Source organism: Lemur catta, chromosome 8 (assembly GCF_020740605.2).
Source record: "Lemur catta isolate mLemCat1 chromosome 8, mLemCat1.pri, whole genome shotgun sequence".
NCBI classification, from domain to species: Eukaryota; Metazoa; Chordata; class Mammalia; order Primates; family Lemuridae; genus Lemur; species Lemur catta.
In genome coordinates, this window is record NC_059135.1 from 42,797,015 (window position 1) to 42,818,363 (window position 21,349).

The 21,349-nt window shown below is 36.0% G+C and overlaps 1 protein-coding gene across 1 annotated transcript in view; it reads right to left on the reverse strand.

The window, feature by feature from the left end:
• Positions 1–606: 606 nt before the first annotated feature.
• The window catches only part of FSIP2 (fibrous sheath interacting protein 2), a 96,756-nt gene continuing 76,013 nt past the window's right edge, over positions 607–21,349 (reverse strand). The window contains exons 20-24 of the mRNA XM_045558790.1: positions 20,832–20,932; positions 9,327–9,373; positions 5,794–5,837; positions 2,171–2,240; positions 607–767 (exon numbers count right to left, since the gene is read on the reverse strand). Of these exons, the coding sequence (XP_045414746.1) occupies positions 631–767; positions 2,171–2,240; positions 5,794–5,837; positions 9,327–9,373; positions 20,832–20,932 (399 nt within the window). The 3' untranslated portion in view covers positions 607–630. The remainder of the gene's footprint in view (positions 768–2,170; positions 2,241–5,793; positions 5,838–9,326; positions 9,374–20,831; positions 20,933–21,349) is intronic.

Consider the following 21,349-nt stretch of genomic DNA (forward strand, 5'->3'; position numbering starts at 1 on the left):
GGTAATATTTTATCATAAAAGTAATTTATTTGAAAGGGTTTATTTTTTCAGTTACAGGGGACATTTCATGCATATATCATATTATATTCATAGTTAAAATATTTACTTTCACATAGGGCTCTATCTATAGTTGTATCTTTTGCCTGAAAGGTATTTTAATGAACTCATGAAACTTACCTGCAGGTGGGAACTACTGATTTTCTTTATCTGACATAAATACTTTTAATTGAACATCTAAATATGTAGTTAACTGTGAATGAATCTGTTTCATAGTTTGATTTTCAGCTTGATTTTCTTCTCAATTTGATAACCATCTCAGTAATAACATCCTCTAAACATTGAACAAAAAAAATTCATGTTCATTTTCTAGTGGGTGCTGTGAGTTATCTGGTTTACTAATTATACTTTTAGTCACATACTCTCATGGCACTCAGGTAATACTAATTATTAACATCTTCTTATACCAAAATTCTTACCAAAAGCATTTATTAAACTCTTCATTATCCTTTTATATTTCTTTTGCTCTTATTTTCAGTAGTATAAGAATCATCTTATAGGACACTATGTTATGTTTTAAAAACAATTTTATTTATAAGAGAAGTAAGCATACTTGTATTGGGTAAAGGAACTTCAGTGTTTATCCTGGTGAGGTGGTGAAGAAGATTTAGAAACGTTGGTATTAGATCTGGAAAACACCTTTGACAGAGCTGAAGATACCTTTGCTAGCATTTTAGATCCTTGCTTGGAGGCATTGGCCTTGGGAGTTTCTGTGGACAAAGCAAAAAATAATGTGGACTTTCATTAGACATTTTAATTGAGGCAGTCATACTATAGTATTGATGGTTTAAAATTCAAAAATTGACATTTACAAAATAATTTATAGGATTTAAAAATTATTCACAAAGTTTTTTTTTTATTTATTTGATCATTCCAGCACTCCTAGGAAACAGGAAGAATGGTGTCTTTATTTTTGGACACTGAAGTTGGTGAGGTCAAATACCTTGTTTAAGGTCATATAATTAAAAAGTGGCCAGGCTGGGAATGGGGCCCAGGCTTTCGGACTCTCATGTCATCATTATGTCCACTGCAACATAATGGTTCTCTGGTCAAGTGTGCAAAGTTCAACTTCTCTTTTCCAGCACAAAACTCTATGAACATGCCTAATGAGCTAAATGAGAAAGTAACCTTCAACTCTATACAGTGAGGATGACTGTTTAAGAATTCTCAAGTGAAAATAGGAATATATTAAAAACACCATAACTTCTCATCTGCTTTTAGTAAATTTTCCACTGACTAATCCCAAGTAGTTATTTTTGTCATGTGAGACAGGACTATATAGATAATAAAAGAGTCTCTATCTGGATTTTTTTACATCACTTATTCAGCGCTGGAGGCTCATTATCTCAGCTTAACAAAAGGATTATTTTATATAAAAAGACAGAAATAAATATTTATATATTTTTCTGATACTTCATGATAGGTTGTGATTTGATATGAAAACATACAAAACACTAAAACTCCATTTTCTTAATTGTAGCACATAACATTTAAAAGTCTGGAATTTTCATATAGAACTTCTATATCCAGCTTCTCTTGAAAAATTGGAAGACTTCTCAACAATCTAGCATGCCAGTGATTGGAGCCAGAGTAGCAGTTCCTTCCTTCAGATGGAATATGCCATCTCTAGTGAGCCATAGACCTTGGCTCAACCTGCTGTTCTTGTTTTAGTATCTACCTTGCTCCTATAACCATTTGAGTGTGTGAACTATGATGATGCTGAATAAGCTTAGGCTTTGAAATCAGGCAGATCTGTGTTTGAATCACAGCTCTGCAGCTTACTAGCTGTGAGGTGACCTTGGATAATTTACTGTCATTTTTCCCCTTAACAATTTTCACTTTTCTCTTTAATAAAATATAGATAGATGGTGCCAAATAAATGTTAGTTACATTATCCATTGTCCCTTTGGTGTGAAGTTAAATCAAGAGAACTACATAATACACTGAAAATTGATATTTATATAAATAGTAAGAATATTATTTCAATCCCATGTTGATTATATGTAAGGGAAGAGCCACTCTTTCCAGGAGGGTAATCATAAATTCTACGTTTAATATAATGCAATTGAGAGCTTTATTATACTAATTGTTAAAAGGACAGTATATGTTGTACCTGAATTGACTTCATTTGAGGAAGATGCATTGCCAGGAATATCCCTGGTTCCTTCAAAGATGGTGATAAACTGCCAAGGCAAATTAAAATACTAACTTAGTCTTTCATTGGACACTAAACACTAGATATTCCTAGAAATCCTCAAGGGATAAAGCACAACCATAATAGCATCTTACAATAAAAATATCTGTGCTCTGTAGTCTCAAAGAATTGTTACATGACACTTAGGCTCATGATTTTTGCCAAGTATGATGTCTTGGCTTGACTACTAAATGATGGTCAAAGGCTCAGCTATGTTAACTGACAAAAAATGTCAGCTCTATCTGCCCCTCCCTCCGTTGACTGAATTGGGATAAGTTACACATGCTTTTCTGAGAGTAGATATAATGATTAGGGGAGAAGGAAAAAGGATGTTCACTTCATAACCCTCAATTTCCTTTTATGGAAATCTTAGCCATTGTTGGCAGTGCTGGGAACATGGCTCAGATATTGGCTTTACTCCATAGACTTTTATCACTTCTTTGAATGCAGGACCAGCAGTTGTTCCAGAAAGGTATAAAATAGCCTGAGACAGGTAGTTGGGCTTCAGTGTTCCTGTTCTAATGTCATCAGCTTAAAAAACAAGTGAAAAATCAGTGAAGTGGGGCCTATACGCATGTAACATGAGAGAAATGTGTTGTGTATAGATCATGTAAAGAGCAACAGACACTATTATAAGAGTTTTACCATAGTTCCTCCAAGAGGACTTGAGGGAGCTTATGTATTAAGCTGTTGCAAACAAGATACCTGAGAAATAAAGTAGAATAGAGACAATCGAAAATACTGGTTCTCAATCTTGGCTATACAATATAGTCATCTGTGAAAGGACATTTTTTTAAAGTAAGAATCCCTGGGGCCCATAACAAGGTTGGGGCAGTTATTGATTTTTTTAAATGCCCCACAAAATGCTAATGTGGGAGAATTAGGGCTGAGAATCCCTGATCTAAAAGCAAAGCGCAGATTCTACCATGTGTCAGGGATGAGTAGATATACAGTCAACCATCCATATCTGTGAGTTCTGTATCCATGGATTCAACCAGCCAATGATCAAAAAAATTTTTTTAAAATAGATGACTGCATCTGTACTGAACAGGTACAAACTTTTTGTTCTTGTTATTATTTCCTGAGCAAGGGAGTATAACAACTATTTACACAGTATTACACTATTTACATTGTATTATATATAAGGAATGTAGAGATGATTTAAAGTATATGGGAGGATATGCCTAGGTTATATGCAAGTACTATGCCATATATTCTACATTATATAAGGGACCTAATATCTGTGGGGATTCCTGGAGCCAAGGCCCCACAGATAACAGGGGATGACGGTACTTAAATTCTGCTGAGAACGTGTATCTTTTTGTTAGATTCAAGAATCTAACAAAATGGAACATTGTTATAATCATGGCTTTAAAGTTTTTACCTGAAAATTTCAAAATCTTGGCTACATTGGGGTTGGCATCTCTTGCCCTTTTCCTTGAAAATTGTAGCTATTGTGTTTATTCTTTGTATGCTGAGTAACTTTGGATTGTATCCCAGCATTTTAGACAAATTATAAGATTCTCAGTCTCATTAGAATCCTCTGGAAAAGGTTGGTATTTTTGTTTATTTAAGTAGGCAGTCAACCCACTTATGTTCAGACGGCACATCCTACCCTGCCTTCTATGGCTATGGTTCCAGTGTAATTTCAGTTTTCAAAGTCTTTGTAGTGTTGAGTATCCTTGTGTCTGCACTACTGTTAAGACTATAGTTCAAGTTCTTAAGGCCTTTTGTCTATGTAACTTCAGATCAGTTCAACACATGTACAGCTCAGAGAAGACGTCATAAATAGATTTAGGGATCTCTATTTCAAGATTCCTCCTCTCTGTGATTTCTCTCAGTGTCTCTGATTCTCAGCAGCCCCCTTTTCTGGTTCTATGGCTAAAATTCTGTGGCTCTTGCCTCCCTGTGTGTGCTGTCTCAAACTTCTAATGACTACATCCACCTCCAGGGTAAAGTGGCAAGAGAAAGCAGAGAAAAAAATAACTGGTTCTATCAGTACACTTTTAAGGCTACTGAGGACCCTTTTCCAATTTCCTCTGGTCAGAGAGACTTTTCTTACAGAATTTTCCGTGGTGCCTCAGCAGCCTCTGCTGCCACTGCCATGCAGCTTCATGACTAAAAGTTGCCATGAGGCAGGGCCAGCAGGGGGAAAAGTGGTGGGAAATAAAGTGGAGGCTCCCCCCTACAATCTCTGTCCCACAGGATCCTCCTTTCCAACTAAGGTCAGAAAGCAATGATTTCTTTTGGAGCTTTATTCTATGCATTCCACCTATGCAATTTCAGGATAAGAGCCATCTTGAGTTTAAGCCAGGAAATATTGGAAGAAAAAATGCCCAAGAAACTCCCAGTGGTTTTGGTTGTTCTTTGAGTTTTGATTTCCCTGCCTAAATCCCTGCTATTATTTATTTTCCAGAATCCTCAGCAGCTGTGTAGAGTTTTTAGTTGTAATCAGTGAGAGAGAGAAGGTGGAGCGTGCTTATTCCACACCTCACTTCATACTGTTGTTAACAACTTTAACCATAGTTTTACCATGGAAAAGGTAGCAAATGAGAAAATGACAGAGTGGAAAGGGTTCCGATTAGCCAGAAATTCCACTTGATACAAGGAGTTAGTAGATCCCAGACTAGGGCCTCAGTGTCTCCTGTTTATTGCCATTATAATTTTACTTTTTGGAAAGTATGGCCTAAGTGAAGTCTAAGATTGTTAAATAGATATTTTATATTCATCAATGAGGATTAAGTTGAGTGGGAAACTAATCCAGGATCTTTGGAAATCTGACAAAAATTAACTTAAGCATGAGTTATAGGATTTTAAGAAATTGGTTCTGAAAATTGTGCATATCGACATACTGAGAAATGTTTGGATAATTGATGGATTGTGTGTATGTAGAGGTGGGAAGACCTGTTTGAAGGGTGATTAAATTGAACCAAGAAAGAAATAATGTAATAAAAAGCAGAAGAGGATCTGTAGCTTTATTCCTCATTTGAAACTTTATAAAAAGGATTAAAGAAAAGGAAATGTCCTGGGCCCACACTGGGGAGTAGGCAGGCTTTTTAGAAAGCTGCCTGTAAAGGCTCAGCCTTTAGGAATACAGAGAAGTAGATGGAATCAGCACTTATTTCCTGTGAGACATCTTTGAAGTTCCTGTTCTCTCTCTGCCTCCCCAAGTCCCTCACTTGGGTCTACCCTCTCTAGGCAGGGCCAAGTGACTCATTCCCTCTAGGCTTTTCTCCAGAGACTGAAGGAACAGAGCCAATAAATGGAATTGTACTTAGGTGCTAGAAAGAATCAGTGGCTTACTCTGTGCACTTAAACAAGGAATACTAATTTAACCCAAAGGTCAGAATTTTGATTAAGAGATTTTCATGTACCAGAGATAGGCCTCAGCTTGGGGGAGGGATCTGGGTGTGAATGAATTGTGAACAGGTAATGCTTCCTGACGTCCCACAAATCATACCATACAGTCCCTGATTGGACTTTGAAAACTGGGTTATTCTCCACTAGACCTCAATGTATACTGGGCTCTTAAAAATATTTACCTTAATACTGCTTACATTCTCTGGATTTCGTTTCTGAGAATTTTCTGTGGGGGAAAAAAAGGAAAATAATCTTTTTCTGATTCATATATATTTGTTGACACAAATCTGATCTTATTACTTTTATTTCACCTAAGAATCATAGACTTTAAGCATATAGAAGATGTTATTATTTTTAGTGTATAGGCAATGGGAACAAGACCAAAATAGATGAGAGCCCTAGAATGCTGGAGCATGTCTTAGCCATTCACTTAAGAACTATGAGAGATGGAATGTAATTTAGGAGGAGAGGCAGGCTCTCCAACTTAATAGCTACATTTCTACCCACAAGCATTCAACCTCTATGAGCATGTTTGTTTACCTGTAAAATGGGGGGTTACCCTATAGATGATTCCTAAGGGCCGTTTCAGCTCTAATATTCTTTGTACATACCTAATTAAAAGAAGATAATTGGAATAAAGTGGAAGGTGATGGTATTATTAAATAGTAACTCCTGATGAGAGAAATCTTGTGGAGTTGCTATAGAACTAAAAGTTTCCCAAGTTCCAGAGGAGGTCAATATACTAGTGAAGGAAACTCAGGCAAGGAAGTAGCAATGTCACTGTGAAGGAAGCTTCACAAAGCCCCACTGCTAGGGAGGCAGCTAACTGCTAGAAAATCAGAAAATCTGTGTGTGAGTCTTAGTTTCACCACTTAGAGCTGTGTGAATATTGAGAAATCATATCTGACTTCTCTGACTCTCAGTTTCCTCATACATAGAATGGGGATGAGACTATTTTCCCTGCCTGTCTCACAAGGGGACACAATGGAATACTATATATTTAAGACCTGTGCATTTTATACACATGTAGTTATCAAGAGCCAACACAAGCAATCACTCTCTGAATTACTTTTTGGGCCAATGTAGGTCCTAGAAAATTTTTTTTAAAAAGTAGTAATAAAACCTCCTTTAACTCAAACATGAGGAGGAGTGATGGAATTATCTGACAAAATTGGCAAAATTTCATTGTTAGTTGAAAATATTTCTAAAGTATCTGAATCTACTTTATATAGCACATAATTGAAGAGACTTTTGCTTTTAAATGACTGAGGACTTTTGGGTTTACTTACTCTCAGGGCCATTATTCTAAACACCAGTTTTAAACTTCTGGGCTACATGGGCAACAAACTTCCAGGAAAATCTAGAAAGTTGTTTTGATGAAAAGACACAGAAGAATTCCTGATATTTGAGGGGCTGAGATATTTAGAGATTTAAGTTACTTGAGATTTTATTGTATACTTTGTGAAACTAGAAATTTATATGTCCAGCCTTGACCTCTCCATTTAATTCTAGTCTGAAATATCCAATTGCTTATGTGACATCTTAACTTAAATTTATAATGAATACCTCAATCTCAACATAACCAAAAGAGAATTCTTGTGTTCCTCCTACACCCTTAGTTCCTCCCACAGCCTCTCCTAACTTACTAAATGCTTCCATCTACTATCTGCCATGTACTGTTTTAGGCTCTTGGGGATACAGTTGCAAACACACATAAATCTCCACCTTCATAGAACTTACATTCTAGAGAGACAGTAAAAAAAAAAAATAATTAAAATATACTATCTTTCTGATAAGTGCTAGGGAGAAAAAGCAAAGAAGTGGAATAGGTAGTGCCAGGATGGGAATTAAGTTGCAATTTCAGAGAGTGTGATCAGAAAAAGTGACATTTGAGCAAAGATCTGAAGGTGAGAAATGAGCAATGCAGAGATAGGAGAAGAGTACTATAGGAGAGTCAAAAACTTCAAAGGCCTTGAATGCTTAGAATGTTTAAGGAACAGCAAGAAGGTCAGTAAGAACAAAGAGTGAACCAAATAGAAACAGAGCAGCTCAGAGAGGTAATTGGGGGTTAGGGTGATGCTCCGATAATGCAGGGTTTAGTAAACCATTGCAATGACTTTGGATTTGATCCTAAATGAGGTAGAGCTGCAGTCTTGTGTTCTTTAGCAACAAGGATACATTCTGAGAAATGCCTCAGACAATTTCACCATAGTGCAAACATCATAGCATACACACAAAATGATATAACCTACTACACCCTTAGGCTATATGGTATGGCTTATTGCTTTTAGGCTGTGAACCTGCATAGCATTTTATTGCACTGAATAGTGTAGGACATTGTAGCACAGTGGTACATATTTGCATATCTAAACATATCTAAACACAGAGAAGGTACAGTAGAAATATAGTGTTATAATCTTATGGGACCACTGTCATACATGTGGCTCATCCTTGACCAAAACGTCATTATGCAGCACATGATTGTACTTATCAATATTTGGAATTATCTTGTTAATGTCCTTATCCTTGGGATGAGACTTCCACCCCAAGTTAAAATGTAAATTTCATGAAAGCAAGGACTTTGCCAGTCTTGTTCACACGTGGGATCTCAGAGTACAAAGGAGGTACTGAACAAATCTTTTGAATGAATGAATGAATGAATGAATGAATAAATGATTGAATTGGACAGCTGTGATATTACTAAAGGATATAAGAACTAAGCATGATCACTGCATCAAAGTTGGATAAAACATAACAAAACACTAAATTTAGGGGCAGGAGACTTGGGATGCAGACTAGACTCTGTTTTTGACAATGTTGTGCAAGTCACTACCTTACTCTCAGCTTGAGTTTCATCATCTATAAAATGAGGAGAATTATATTAAGTAGTTTTTGTCACAGTCTATGAATCCAAAATTCAGACATCATACCAGTATTATTGTGACACCTACTGGTTAGAGTATGTTTGTAGAATTCTAGCATACTTAACTGCTTTTCTACAGATTATCTTAATAAAAATGATTTTCACTTCCAAATTAAGAGTATGTTTCTTGTGTTGGTTTCATGTTTTAAATAATCACAATACCTGCGATTTGACTTCAAAACCACTTTATAGTAAACGTGACACTCTACCTCTTACACATGCTGTCATTGTCAGAACCACATTGGTTCTCTGAGGTCTGAAGAAATAGAGATTCTAAAAGTCCTACAAATGTTCTAAGGAATCAGTACTAATAGAAATTAAAAAAAAAAAAAGAAAGAAAGAAAGTGAAGTCTATCCTAGCCATATTTTAAGGTGAGCAAATAAATTTAGCTTTAAAAGCCTTTTTGCGCATGTTAGTAGGGCTAAGCTATGACATAAATGAAGCATAACTCTTGAAAGAAATTATTAAATTCTAATAGCATGAGTTCTGACACAGATATACATCCTATTTTGTGGATATTTCTCATAGGAGCATGGCAAATGTAAATTCATCATATCACACCATATACTTGATGCCAAAATAATTAATGAAATCTTAACAGCAATTTAGACAAGGCAAAGTATTTGGCTAATTTTAACACCTGAGTGAGGTAATACTGGCACTTTCCAAAAGTAGATAAACTCATAGAAAAAAAAAATATTAGCTTCAAGTTTGATAACTAAAGAAGATATTAAAGTAGTAAATAAAGTTGCCTTTTGAATACTCTCTAATTTAAGAAAAAAGCATCCAACCTTCTAATATTTTAGCACTTGCATCTGGGTTATAATCTTCAGCCTCGCTAAAACAAAAGAAAAAGAACATCATTTTCAATGTATTTAATAAAGGAAGAAATTAAAGGTTATGCAAAAGAACAATCAGTCATTCCTCACATGGAAGTAAACCTGGACTAGTATATCACTGAGATTCCAAGTCAAATGAAAGTGATTTCTAAATTTACTTTTTCCCTCATTTTTAAAATTATGGTTTTATATAAATATATATATATAATTTACCATCTCAATTACTTTTAAGTGTAAAGTTCTGTGACATTAAGTACATTTACATCATTGTGCAACCATCACCACCTTCCATTTCCAGAACCTTTTCATCTTCCCTAACTTAAACTCTGTACCACTTAATCACTAGCACCCCATTTCCCTCTCTCCCTAACTCATGAAAACCACTATTCTACTTTCTGTCTCTATGAATTTGACTACTTTAGGGACCTTATATGAGACACAACATTTGTCCTTTTGTAACTGACATTTAAATTACTATATCTTCAAGGTTCATGCATGTCAGAATATTCTTCCTTTTTAAGCCTGAATAATATAGTCCATGAATGCCTATCAAACATTTTATTTAGCTATTCATCTATTGATGGATATCTAGGTTGCTTCCACCATTTGTCTATGATGAATAATGTGGGGCAGGGGGTGTACACACATCTGTTTTAGTCCCTGCTTCAAATTATTTTGGGTATATACCCAGAAATGGAATTTCGGGATCATCGGGTAATTCTATGTTTAATTTTTGAGAAACCACCATGCTGTTTTCCACAGTGGCTATACCATTTTAAATTTCTACCATAAATTCACAGGAGTTCCAATTTCTATACACCCAACTCATTTCCTTCCTTCCTTCCTTCCTTCCTTCCTTCCTTCCTTCCTTCCTTCCTTCCTTCCTTCCTTCCTTCCTTCCTTCCTTCCTTCCTTCCTTCCTTCCTTCCTTCCTTCCTTCCTTCCTTCCTTCCTTCCTTCCTTCCTTCCTTCCTTCCTTCCTTCCTTCCTTCCTTCCTTCCTTCCTTCCTTCCTTCCTTCCTTCCTTCCTTCCTTCCTTCCTTCCTTCCTTCCTTCCTTCCTTCCTTCTCCCCCACTTGTCTTCCCATCATCTACAGTTCCCTTCTAATAGCTATTCTAATAGGGTTAAAATACCATCTCATGATTTTGATATTCATTTCCCTAATGATTAGTGATATGGAACATAATTTTGTGTGCTTACCTATTAGATATTTGTATATCTTCTTTGCAGAACTATTTAAGTCCTTTGCACATTTTTAATTGGGTCATTTTTATTGTTGAGTCATGGAAGTTCTTTATATATTCTGGATATCAGTCCCCTATCAGGTATATGATTTGCAAATATTTTCTCCCATTCCATGGATTGAATTTTCACTTTCTTGATAATGTCCTTTGAAGTACAAAAGTTTCTAATTTTGATGAAGTACAATTTATTTGTATTTTTCTTTTCATGTTTGTGCTTTTGGTGTCATAATCATACATCATTGCCCAATCCAATGTCATGAAGCTTTTCTCTTATGTCTTTATATAAGAGTCGTATGTAAAGTTATAGCTCTTATAATTAGATCTCTGCTCCATTTTGAGTTAATTTTTGTGAGTAGTGTTCAACTTCATGTTTTTTGCATGTGGATATCTATTTTCCCCAGCACCATTTGTTGTAAAGGCTATCCTTTTCCCATGAAATGGTCTTGACACCATTGTCAAAAGTCATTTGACCATATATGCAAGGGTTTATTTCTGGATTCTCTATTCTTTTTCTTTGCTCTGTAAGCATGTCTTTATGACAGTATCATACCATTTGATTACTGTGGCTTTGTAGTAAGTTTTGAAATCAGGAAGTGAGAGACCTCCAACTTTGCTCTTTTTAAAAATTGTTTTGGCTACTAAGGGTTCCTTGAGCTTCCAGTGAACTCTAGGATAGATTTTTCTATTTCTGCAAAAACATTCTACCAACCCAGGAGCATAGGATGTTTTTCCATTTGTTTGCATCATCTTTGATTTCCATCATCAGTGTTTTGTAGTTCTTGTGGAGATCTTTCACCTCATTGGTTAAGTATTTTCCTAGGTATTTTATTTTCTTTGTCTCTATTGTAAATGACATTGAATCCTTGATTTGACTCTCAGCTTGCCTGTTATTAGTATACAGAAATACAAATAATTTGTGTACATTGATTTTGCAATATGAGACTTTGCTGGATTTATTTATCAATTCTAAGAGTCTTATTGGTGGAGTCTTTAGGGTTTTCTAGATATAAGATCAGATCATCAAGGAACAGGGACAGTTTGACCTCCTCTTTCCTGATTTGGATTTTATTTATTTATTTATTTATTTATTTATTTATTTATTTATTTATTTATTTATTTATTTATTATTTTATTTATTTGAGACAGAATCTCACTCTTTTGCCCTGGGTAAAGTGCAATGGTGTCACTGTAGCTCACTGCAATCTCCAACTCCTGGGCTAAAGTGATCCTCCTGCCTCAGCCTCCTGAGAAGCTAGGAGTATAGCCATATGCTATGACACCTAGCTATTTTTTTTTTATTTTTTTGTAGAAGTGGGGTCTTGCTCTTGCTCAGGCTAGTCTCGAATTCCTGAGCTCAGGCAGTCCTCCTACCTCAGCCTCCCAGAGTGCTAGGATTACAGTGAGCCACCACACTCCACACCTGGATATCCTTTATTTTTTTCTCTTGCCTGATTGCTCTGTCTAGGACTTCCAGTACTGCATTGAATAGAGGTGGTGACAGTGGTGACAGTGGGCACCCTTGTCTTGTTCTGGTTCTTGGGGGAAATACTTTCAACTTTCCCCCGTTCAGTATGATGTTGGATGTATGGCTGTCATATATGGCTTTTGTATTTTTGAGGTATGTTTTTTCTATGCCTAGTTTGTTGAGGGTTTTTATCAAGAAAAGGTGTTAGATTTTATCAAATGCTTTTCTGCGTCTATTGAAATGATCATGGAGTCTTTGTTTTTGCTTCTGTTTATGTGGTGGATCATGTATTTGATTTGCATATGTTAAACCATCCTTGCACTTCTGGGATGAAACCCACTTGATCGTGTTGGATTATTTTTTGATGCACTGTTGAATTCAGTTTGCTAGTATTTTGTTTAGGATTTTTGCATCTATGTTCATAAGGTATACTAGTCTATAGTTTTCTTTTTGGAGGGGGGGCCTTTTCTGGTTTGGGTATCAAGGTGATGCTGGCTTTGTGGAATGAATTAAGGATGATTCCTTCCTTCTCAATATTATGGAATAATTTCTATAGGATAAGTACCAGTTTTCTTTGTAGGTCTCATATAATTTAGCTGTGAATCTGTCTGGTTCAGGGCTTTTCCTTGTTGGTAGACTTTTTATTATTGTTTTAATCTTGATGCTTGTTATTGGCCTGTTCAGGATTTCTGTTTCTTCCTGATTCAAACTTGGGAGGTTGTGTGTTTCCAGGAATTTATTCATTTCCTCTTGTTTTCTAGTTTGTATGCATAGAAATTTACATAGGATTCATGGATGATATTTTGTATTTCTGTGTTATCATTTGTAATGTCTCCTTTTTCATTTCCAATTGAGCTTATTTGGGTGTCTTCTCTTCTATTTCTGGTAAATCTAGCTAGACATTTATTGATTTTATCTTTTCAGAGAGCCAGCTTTTTGTTTTGTTAATACTTTGTATAATTATTTTTTTTTGGCTTCCATTTCATTTAGTTCTGCTCTGAGCTTTGTTATTTCTTTCCTTCTCATAGCTTCGGATATGACTTGTTATTTTTGTAGATCCTTGAGGTGTGACAGTGGCTTGTTAATTTGTTATCTTTCTGTCTTTTTGATGTAAGCATTTAAGATTATGAATTTTCTTCTCAACACTGCTTTAGCTTCATCCATAGATTTTGGATGCTTGTGTCATGATTGCCATTCAGTTTGAAAAATCTTTTAATTTACATCTTAATTTCATCATTGACCCAAGGATCATTCAGCAGAGGCTGTTTAACTTCCATGACTTTGTGTGGATTTAAGAGTATCTCTTGGAATTAATTTCTAGTTTTATTCTACTGTAGTCTAAGATACATGAAATGATTTTGATTTTTCTGAGTATACTGAGACTTATTTTGGGGGCTAACATATGATTTATCTTGGAAAATTTCTCATGTGCTAGTGAAAAGAATGTATATTCTGCAGTTTTTGGGCAGAATGTTCTACAGATGTCTGTGAGGTTCATTTGCTCTAGAGTCCTGTTTGAGTTCAGTGTTTCTTTGTTGATCATCTGCCTCAGTGATCTGTCCAGTTCTGTTAGTAGAGTGTTGAAGTCTCCAGCAATTATGGTTTTGCTGTTTATTTCTTTGATTAGATGTAGTAACATTTTATTTTTGAATCTGGGAACTCCTGTGTTAGGTGCATATATATTTAGGATTGTTATGTCTTATTGCTGAATTGCTCTTTTTATTATCATGACCATCTTTGCCTTTTTTTTACCATTATTAATTATAAATTTATCTTATCTGATATAAGAATAGCTACTCCTGCTCAGTTTTGGTTTGCATTCACATGGAATATTTTTTTCCTTCCCTTTACCTTGAGCCTATGAGTATCCTTATGAATTAAATGGGTTTATTGGAAACAGTACAAGCTTGGAGTGTATTTTTCCATCCATTCAACCAGCCTGTATCTTTTAAAAGGAGTACTAAAACTGCTTACATTTAATGTTAGTATTGGTTTGTGAGATCCTGTTCTGTTCATCATGTTGAATGATACTTAGTTGCTTTGTTTTCTCCCTTGTGTTACTGTTTTGGAAAGGTTGAGAGATTTAACTTTTGGGTGTTTTTACATTGGTCAGTATTGATCTTTTCCATGTATAGAGAGCACTTTTAAGCATTTCCTGTAGGGCAGGTCCAGTGGTGACAAATTTCCTTAGTGTTTACTTGTCTGGAGACGATTTTCTCCTTCATTTAAGAAACCTAGTTTTTCAGGGTACAAAATTCTTGGCTGGTAGGTATTCTGTTTAAGAAAACTAAAAAGAAGACCTCAATCCCTTCTGGCTTTGAAGTTCTCTGCTGAGAGGTCTGCTTTTAGTCTGATTGATTTTCCTTTGTAACTAATGTTTTACTTTCCTCTCACAGATTGTAGGATTTTCTCCTTCACTTTGACTTTGGTCAGGCTGATGCATGTGTGTCTTTGTGATCTATTTGCTATGAATCTTCTAGGTATTTGACAACTATCTTATATGTAGATATCTAAATCTCTAGCAATATCAGGGAAGTTTTCCTCTATTATTCTCTCAAACAGATTTTCCATGCTTATTGGTTTCTTTTTCTCCTTCAGAGATAACTATAATTCTTATATTAGTTTTCTTTGCATAATCTCATATTTCCCTCAGTGATCATTCTTCTTTGTTCTTTTCTTCTATGTTTTTTTACTGACTGAGTTGCTTTGAAATCCTTGTCTTCAAGCTCTGAAATTCTTTCTTTTGCTTGGTCTAATCTGTTGTTAAAGTTTTCTGATGTATTTTAAAATTCCCTAAATGACTCTTTCATTTCTTTAAGTTCTATTGTCTCTTTTTCAATGTTATCTATTCCTTAAGTAAATTTTTTGTTCATGTCCTGAATTATTGTTTTGGTTTATTTGAGATGGTTTTCTACAATCTCCTCAATTCCATTCATCTTACTTGCCATCCACAATCTGAATTCCATATCTGTCATTTCGAAATTTCCTTTTGGTTGTAGTTCGTTACTGGAGAGCTATTTTAATCATTTGTGGGTGCTGAGACAGCTTGTTTCTTCATGTTACTGGAGTTTTTGTACTGGTGACTTCTCATTTGGTGCCACTTCTCTCAGCTCAAAGTAGGTAGCAGATATGGTACACCTGTTCTCCTCTACTGAGACTTCTGTTGCTCAGTGAAGATAGGTATGGGTCTTTGAATATAGTGCTCGGATCCTCTTCTGGAAGCTTGACCACGCAGGATAAGGGCTGATGCACATGAGCCTTTAACACTGCTGCTCTGCTGCATCTCCCCTGTTCCTTTGAGTTTGTCATTTGCCCACTGTGGCAGGGCTGGGCCCTAATGCTTGGTGCACACAAGAGGTAAAACTGGAGAGTACGATGAGGTGTGCATGGGGATGCAGGAGGTCCACTGGGCATGGTGCACATGGGTGCAGGCCTGGAAAGCCGAGGTGCCAGTTGTGTGGGCTGGGTGAGGTCTGAGCAGGATGCAGCACAGGGTGTAGCAGGTGCTCCGAGTGTAGCAGCCCCACAAGTCCAAGGAGCATGGGGCATAGTGGCCCCTGGTGCACAGCAGACTGGAATGTCTCACCCCCTGTGTGAGGTGGAATGGGACCCCTGAACAGATTAGACCCATGGGGCAGTGTGCCTACTCAAGATGGAGCAGGTCTGTGGGGCACACTGCTCAGCTTGGAGTCTGGGATAGCCATGCACCAAGGGATATGAGTGGGGCAGGGCATGTTTAAGGTGCAACACCCAGGGTACCTGTGTAGAATGGTGTGGGTCAGTAGTGTGCAGACCACCCAGATCCAAAGGCCTCAGCTACATGGTTATTGTCCCATATGAGGCCTTCCAAGCAGCAGTGGCAGTGGTAGTGGCAGTGGTCCTGCTATCTCAGCAGTGCGCCTTGAGGGCAACAGGTACATACTCTGCCTGGGTCCCACAGGAAGTGCAATTGAGCATGATCATCCAGATCACAGCAGCAGGTGCAGAGCTCCTAGTCTCCTGGTTTGCTTAGGGCCCCAGTGGCACTGGTGGGGCTGGAGTATATGTCACTTGCCCATGAGGCGCATGTGAGTGCTAGGATTTCCCACCCTCTCCCTGCCTGGCAGGGTCAAGCAGGAGGCTGCAGTCACAGATCTGACCTCAAGGCAAAAGTAGAATTCCAAGGTTGGGATATTACAATGGTGCCAGCCACAGTGCCCAGGGCTCGCAAGCTGCACCAGAGGCCTGCTGCAGTGGAGGGGTCCTCCCACTGCTCTGGTTGCAGTATCCTCAGGGAAAGCATGGGGTCTGGGCTTTTTTCCTCCTTCCCTTTCCCATATGTGTACACCATCCCTAAGTACTTCCAGTTCTGCTGAGCAGCTTTTCCCACTTCCATCGTCTTCACTTCACTCCCGCCTTCTCTCTGTGGATTCTCAGTGCTCTTGATCAGACAATTAATCCAAAGGTGGGCATCTATCCCCCATTTTCAATCCTCTCCATTGGAATGGCATTGTGCAGAGAGCTTCTAGTCCACAATCTTGTTACTTTTTCCAAATTTTTCTTCTTTTTTAATGAAGAATTTACAACTAAAAATTTTCCTCTTAATAGTCCTTTTGCTGTATCCCATAATTTTTGGTAAGTTTCGTTTTCATTTTCATTTATCTCAAATGTTTTCAAATTTCCCTTGTGATTTCTTCTTTGATCCATTAGTTAAGAGTGTTAATTTTCACATATTTGCAGATGTTTTGGTTTTCCCTTCTGCTATTGATTTCTAGTTTCATTCCATTGTGATTGGAAAAGATACTTTGTATGAATTCAAACTTCTTAAAACTATTAAGACTCATTTTGTGGCCTAAGATCTGGTCTATCCTGGAGAAGTGTTCTGTGTGCACTCGAGAAAACTGTGTATTCTGCTATTGTTGGGTGGAGTGTACTGTGTATGTCTGTTAGGTTCAATTAGTCTACAGTGTTATTCATATACTCTTACCTTACCAACATTCTGTCTGGTTTGTTCTCTCCATTTTGAAAATGGTCTATTGAAGTCCCCTACTATTTTTGTAGTGCTATCTATTTCCCTCTTTAATTCTGTCAGTAGTTATTTTATATAGTTTGGAGCTCTGATGTTTGGTGCATACAGATGCTTCTGAACTCATGATGGGGTTATGTTTCAAAAAACCCATAGTAAATTGAAAATACCATACGTTGAAAATGTATTTAATTCACCTAACCTACCAAACATCACAGTTAACCAAGCTACCTTACATGTGTTCACAACACTTACATTAGCTTACAGGTAGGCCAAATCATCTAATATAAAGGTTATTTTATAATAAATTGTTGAATATCTTATGTACTTTATTGAATTCTGTACTGAACATGCCTTGCTTTCACACCACAATGACATCAAAAAATCACAAGTAAAATTATTGTTAAGCTGGGAACTGTCTATATATGTTTATAGTTGTTATATCTTCTTGGTGAGTTTTACCATTTAGTCATTATATAGTGTCCTTCTTTTTTTCTTGTAACAGTTTTTCACTTAAAGTCTGCTTTGTCTGATATTAGTACAGCTGCCCTTGCCCTCTTTTTGTGCCATTTGTATGGGGTACCTTTTTTCATTCTTTCACTTCCAATGTGTATGTGTCCTTAGATCTAAAGTGAGTACCTTGTAGATAATATATAGTTGAACCCTGCTTTTTAAATCTATTTTGTCATTCTATATCTTTTGATTTAAGTGTTTAATACATTAACACTTCAATTAACTACTGATAGGGAAGAACTTTTCTTTGCCATTTTGTTATTTGTTTTATGTGTTTTGGAGCAATTTTGTCCCTCATTTCCTCAACTACTATCTTCCTTTGTATTTAGTTGATGTTTTTAGTGACACATTTTGATTTCCTTCTTATTTCCTTTTATGTATATTTTATAAATTGTTTCTTTGTGGTTACCGCAAGGATTACATATAATATCCTAAAGTTAAAATCTTTCTTAAATTGATGACAAGTTACCTTAATTGCTTAATTGCTACTTCTTTACACATCTGCCCCCTACCCACTTTATGTTCCCGATATCCTAATTTATGTCTTATATATTCTGTACCCATCAGTACAGATAATTTATATTTTATACATTTGTCTTTTAAATCCTATATAAAGTAAAAAGTGACGTTATGAACGAAATTCTGAAAATACGTTTTATATTTTCTATGTATTTACATTTACTTGAGAAATTTATATTTTCATATTGCTTTGAGTTAATACCTAGCATCCTTTCATTTTTCTTTTGAACTTGAAAAAAAACTTTCTTCAGTGTTTCTAGTCAGATAGTTCTATTGTTAATGAACTCCCTTAGATTTTTCTTTTCTTTTCTTTTCTGTTTTGTATGTGTGTTGGAATATCTTACTATTTCCTCATTGATGACACATTTTTGTTGGATGTAGAGGTCTTGTTTGACATTATCATTTTTCATTCAGCCCTTGAAATATATCATCCCACTGCCTCTTGGCCAGCAAAGTTTTTGCTGAAATATCCACTAATAATCTCATTGAGATTCCTTATATATAATGAGTTATTTTTTTCTTTCTGCTTTTAAGATTCTCTCCTTGTCTTTTGACTGTTTGATAATTATGTGTGTCCCTTGGTGTGGTACTTTTGTTTTTATTTTACTTGGAGTTCATTAAGCTTCTTATGTATCCATGTGTTTCTTCAAATTTAGGAAATTTTCAGCAATTATTTCTTCAAATAATCTCTCTCCTCGTTTCTTAATCTCTTCTTCTGGGACTCATCTAATGTTTATATTGGTCTGCTTGAGGGTGTCCCAAAAGTCCCTTAGGCTCTGTTCTCTTTTCACTCAGTCTTTTTTCCTTTTTGGTCCTTAGACTTAATAATTTCAAATGACTTGTGTTTAAGTTCACTGATTCTTTCTTCTGTCTATCTAAGTTTGCTGTTGAAACTCTCCAGTGAATTTTTAAATTCAGTTATATTTTATAGCTCCAGAATTTCTGTGTAGTTCTTTTTTAAAAATCATTTCTATGTCTTTGTTGATGTTCTCATTTTGTTGATATATATATTTTTCCTAATTTCATTAGTTTTTGTGCTTTCCTAAAATTCTTGAACATATTTAAGGCAGTTGTTTTGAAGTCTTTGCCATGTATGTTCAATTGATGTACTTATTTAGGTACATTATCTGGAGATTAATCTTGTTCTTTTGAATAAGCCATATTTCTCTAGTTTTCCTGAGCTACTTTTAAATGATTTAACTTCACAATGGGTCTCCCCCTGCTTCTTCTCAGGGCCTTAGATATTCTGTTGTATTCTTCTTCCCATAATCTCTTTCCCAAGGTGTTTGTTGGTCTGCAGTCCCCCTGTAGTTTTCATGCATTGTGGCACCTATCAACTATCTTCTGTGGCTTCCAGGCTTAGATCCAATCTATGCCACCATTGCCTATATCTGAGCTCCTAGTCAGATCAGACAAAAACGATTTCCTCAGGAAGCACATAGATAACCCAGAACATTGCAACCAAGTTCTACTCTGCCCCTTCCACCATAATGGAAGAAACTGGGAATTGGACTCCTTTATCCCTACTGTGATGTACCATGCTGGGAAGAGTTTGGGTACATGAACAAGTTAAAATCCACAGATTTTTTTTTTTCATTTTTTATGTGGCTTTTCATTGATTGAGTGTTCATTTGGTTGTTGCAGATCTTTGGTTTCCAAAGCTCTTTTTTAATGTAAAGTGGATTTAGTCCATTTGTAGTTGTTTATTTTTTGTTTACATAGAAAACAAGGACCTGGTATCTATCATCTTGCTCTGAATTTATTTTTATTTAGTATTATCTGTGCCCCTTTCTATTTCACTGATATAAACAGTAGAGGGGTGCCTTCATTACTAGTAATGTATGTTATTAATAAAAGAAATAATATGCAGGAGAAAAGGGGCAATGGTAGGCCAGAAAGAGATGTTCCAAAACACTGTCATGTTAAAAAAATAATAATTCCATCATGTTGAGTAGGAAAAAATATATAAACAACTTTTTGTCTGTATACCCAGTGCTTCTCCCCAGATAATAATGTACCTCTTCCATGTTATAAATATTTTTATAAACTTAATAACAATTTTAGATGTTTTAACTATTCTTGATAGAGTTATTAATCAGATCTTAAGGCTACAGTACACTTTGCTCCTCTCTGTCTCATATAACTGCCATACAGTTCATATTTTGCTCCTACAGTCCCCCAAACTTAGATTGTCTTCTGCTCATGTAAATGCTATTCATTCTTAAAGCCCCACAACAAGCTCTTTAGCTTTCTAGAATTCATCTCTGAATGCTCCAGCTTATACTTCTTCCTCTCTTCTATATATTCTTTTTACAGGCAGTGGACGTTAGAACATTTGGCTTATTTAAGAGAGCTGTGCAGGAAGCCTTTTGTTCTGATAGTGCGTATTCTATTGCTGACCCAGTGCCTATCTCTCAGGTTAAAAAGTATCCTAATCCATTAGCAAATACTTGATCCAAGATATGATTGCACTACAAACAGGTCTCAAAATAAAGGTGTAGAGGCCAGGTAACTAAAAATGGGGAGCAGGTAGCAAGAGGAGGCTTAGGAATTTTCCACAGTGGGAAGCCAAGGGAGGGCAGAATAAGAAGTGAGTAAAGGTCTGAAGCTGAATATTTGCTCCATTAAGTTTTACCAGGGGCCCCATTCTTCCTATAAGCTCTACTTTCATCTCAGATTTCTACATTTGTATTATCTTAATTTTATGTACCTGGTATATGGACTGAGGTCTTCTTGGTTGTATGAAGATGAACTCATAATTCTGTGTATTAAGTAATGTGTAGGTTCAGCAACAAGATTCCTTTCTTCTTCCTGGAAGTGAAAATCAGGTATTATACAAAGTAGAGTTTAATATGTACTTTCTCATTTTTTGGCATTATTTTGCAGTCTAATGTACACTTTAAGAAAAAGTTTTAGAGATTACTTAAAAGGTGGTTGCATCCTATAATTTTAAGTAAAATGTCTCTTCCAATATAATTCTCTTGAAATGGCTCAGTGAAGATGATCTAAATTATGATATTGGGTTTTGAGTAGATTTTAAACAAACCTAGAACAATGTTTAAAGAATATAATTTTCCATTTCTAAACTTTAAAAATACTTTCAATCATATTTTTCTGGGTTCAAAAGAAAAAAGAACAGAGATTCAATTCAACTCTGGTCAATTAGGAAGCTTGCCAGGTAAATTATCTTAACAAATACTTTGATCTATTTGCTGGGAATCGTGTTCT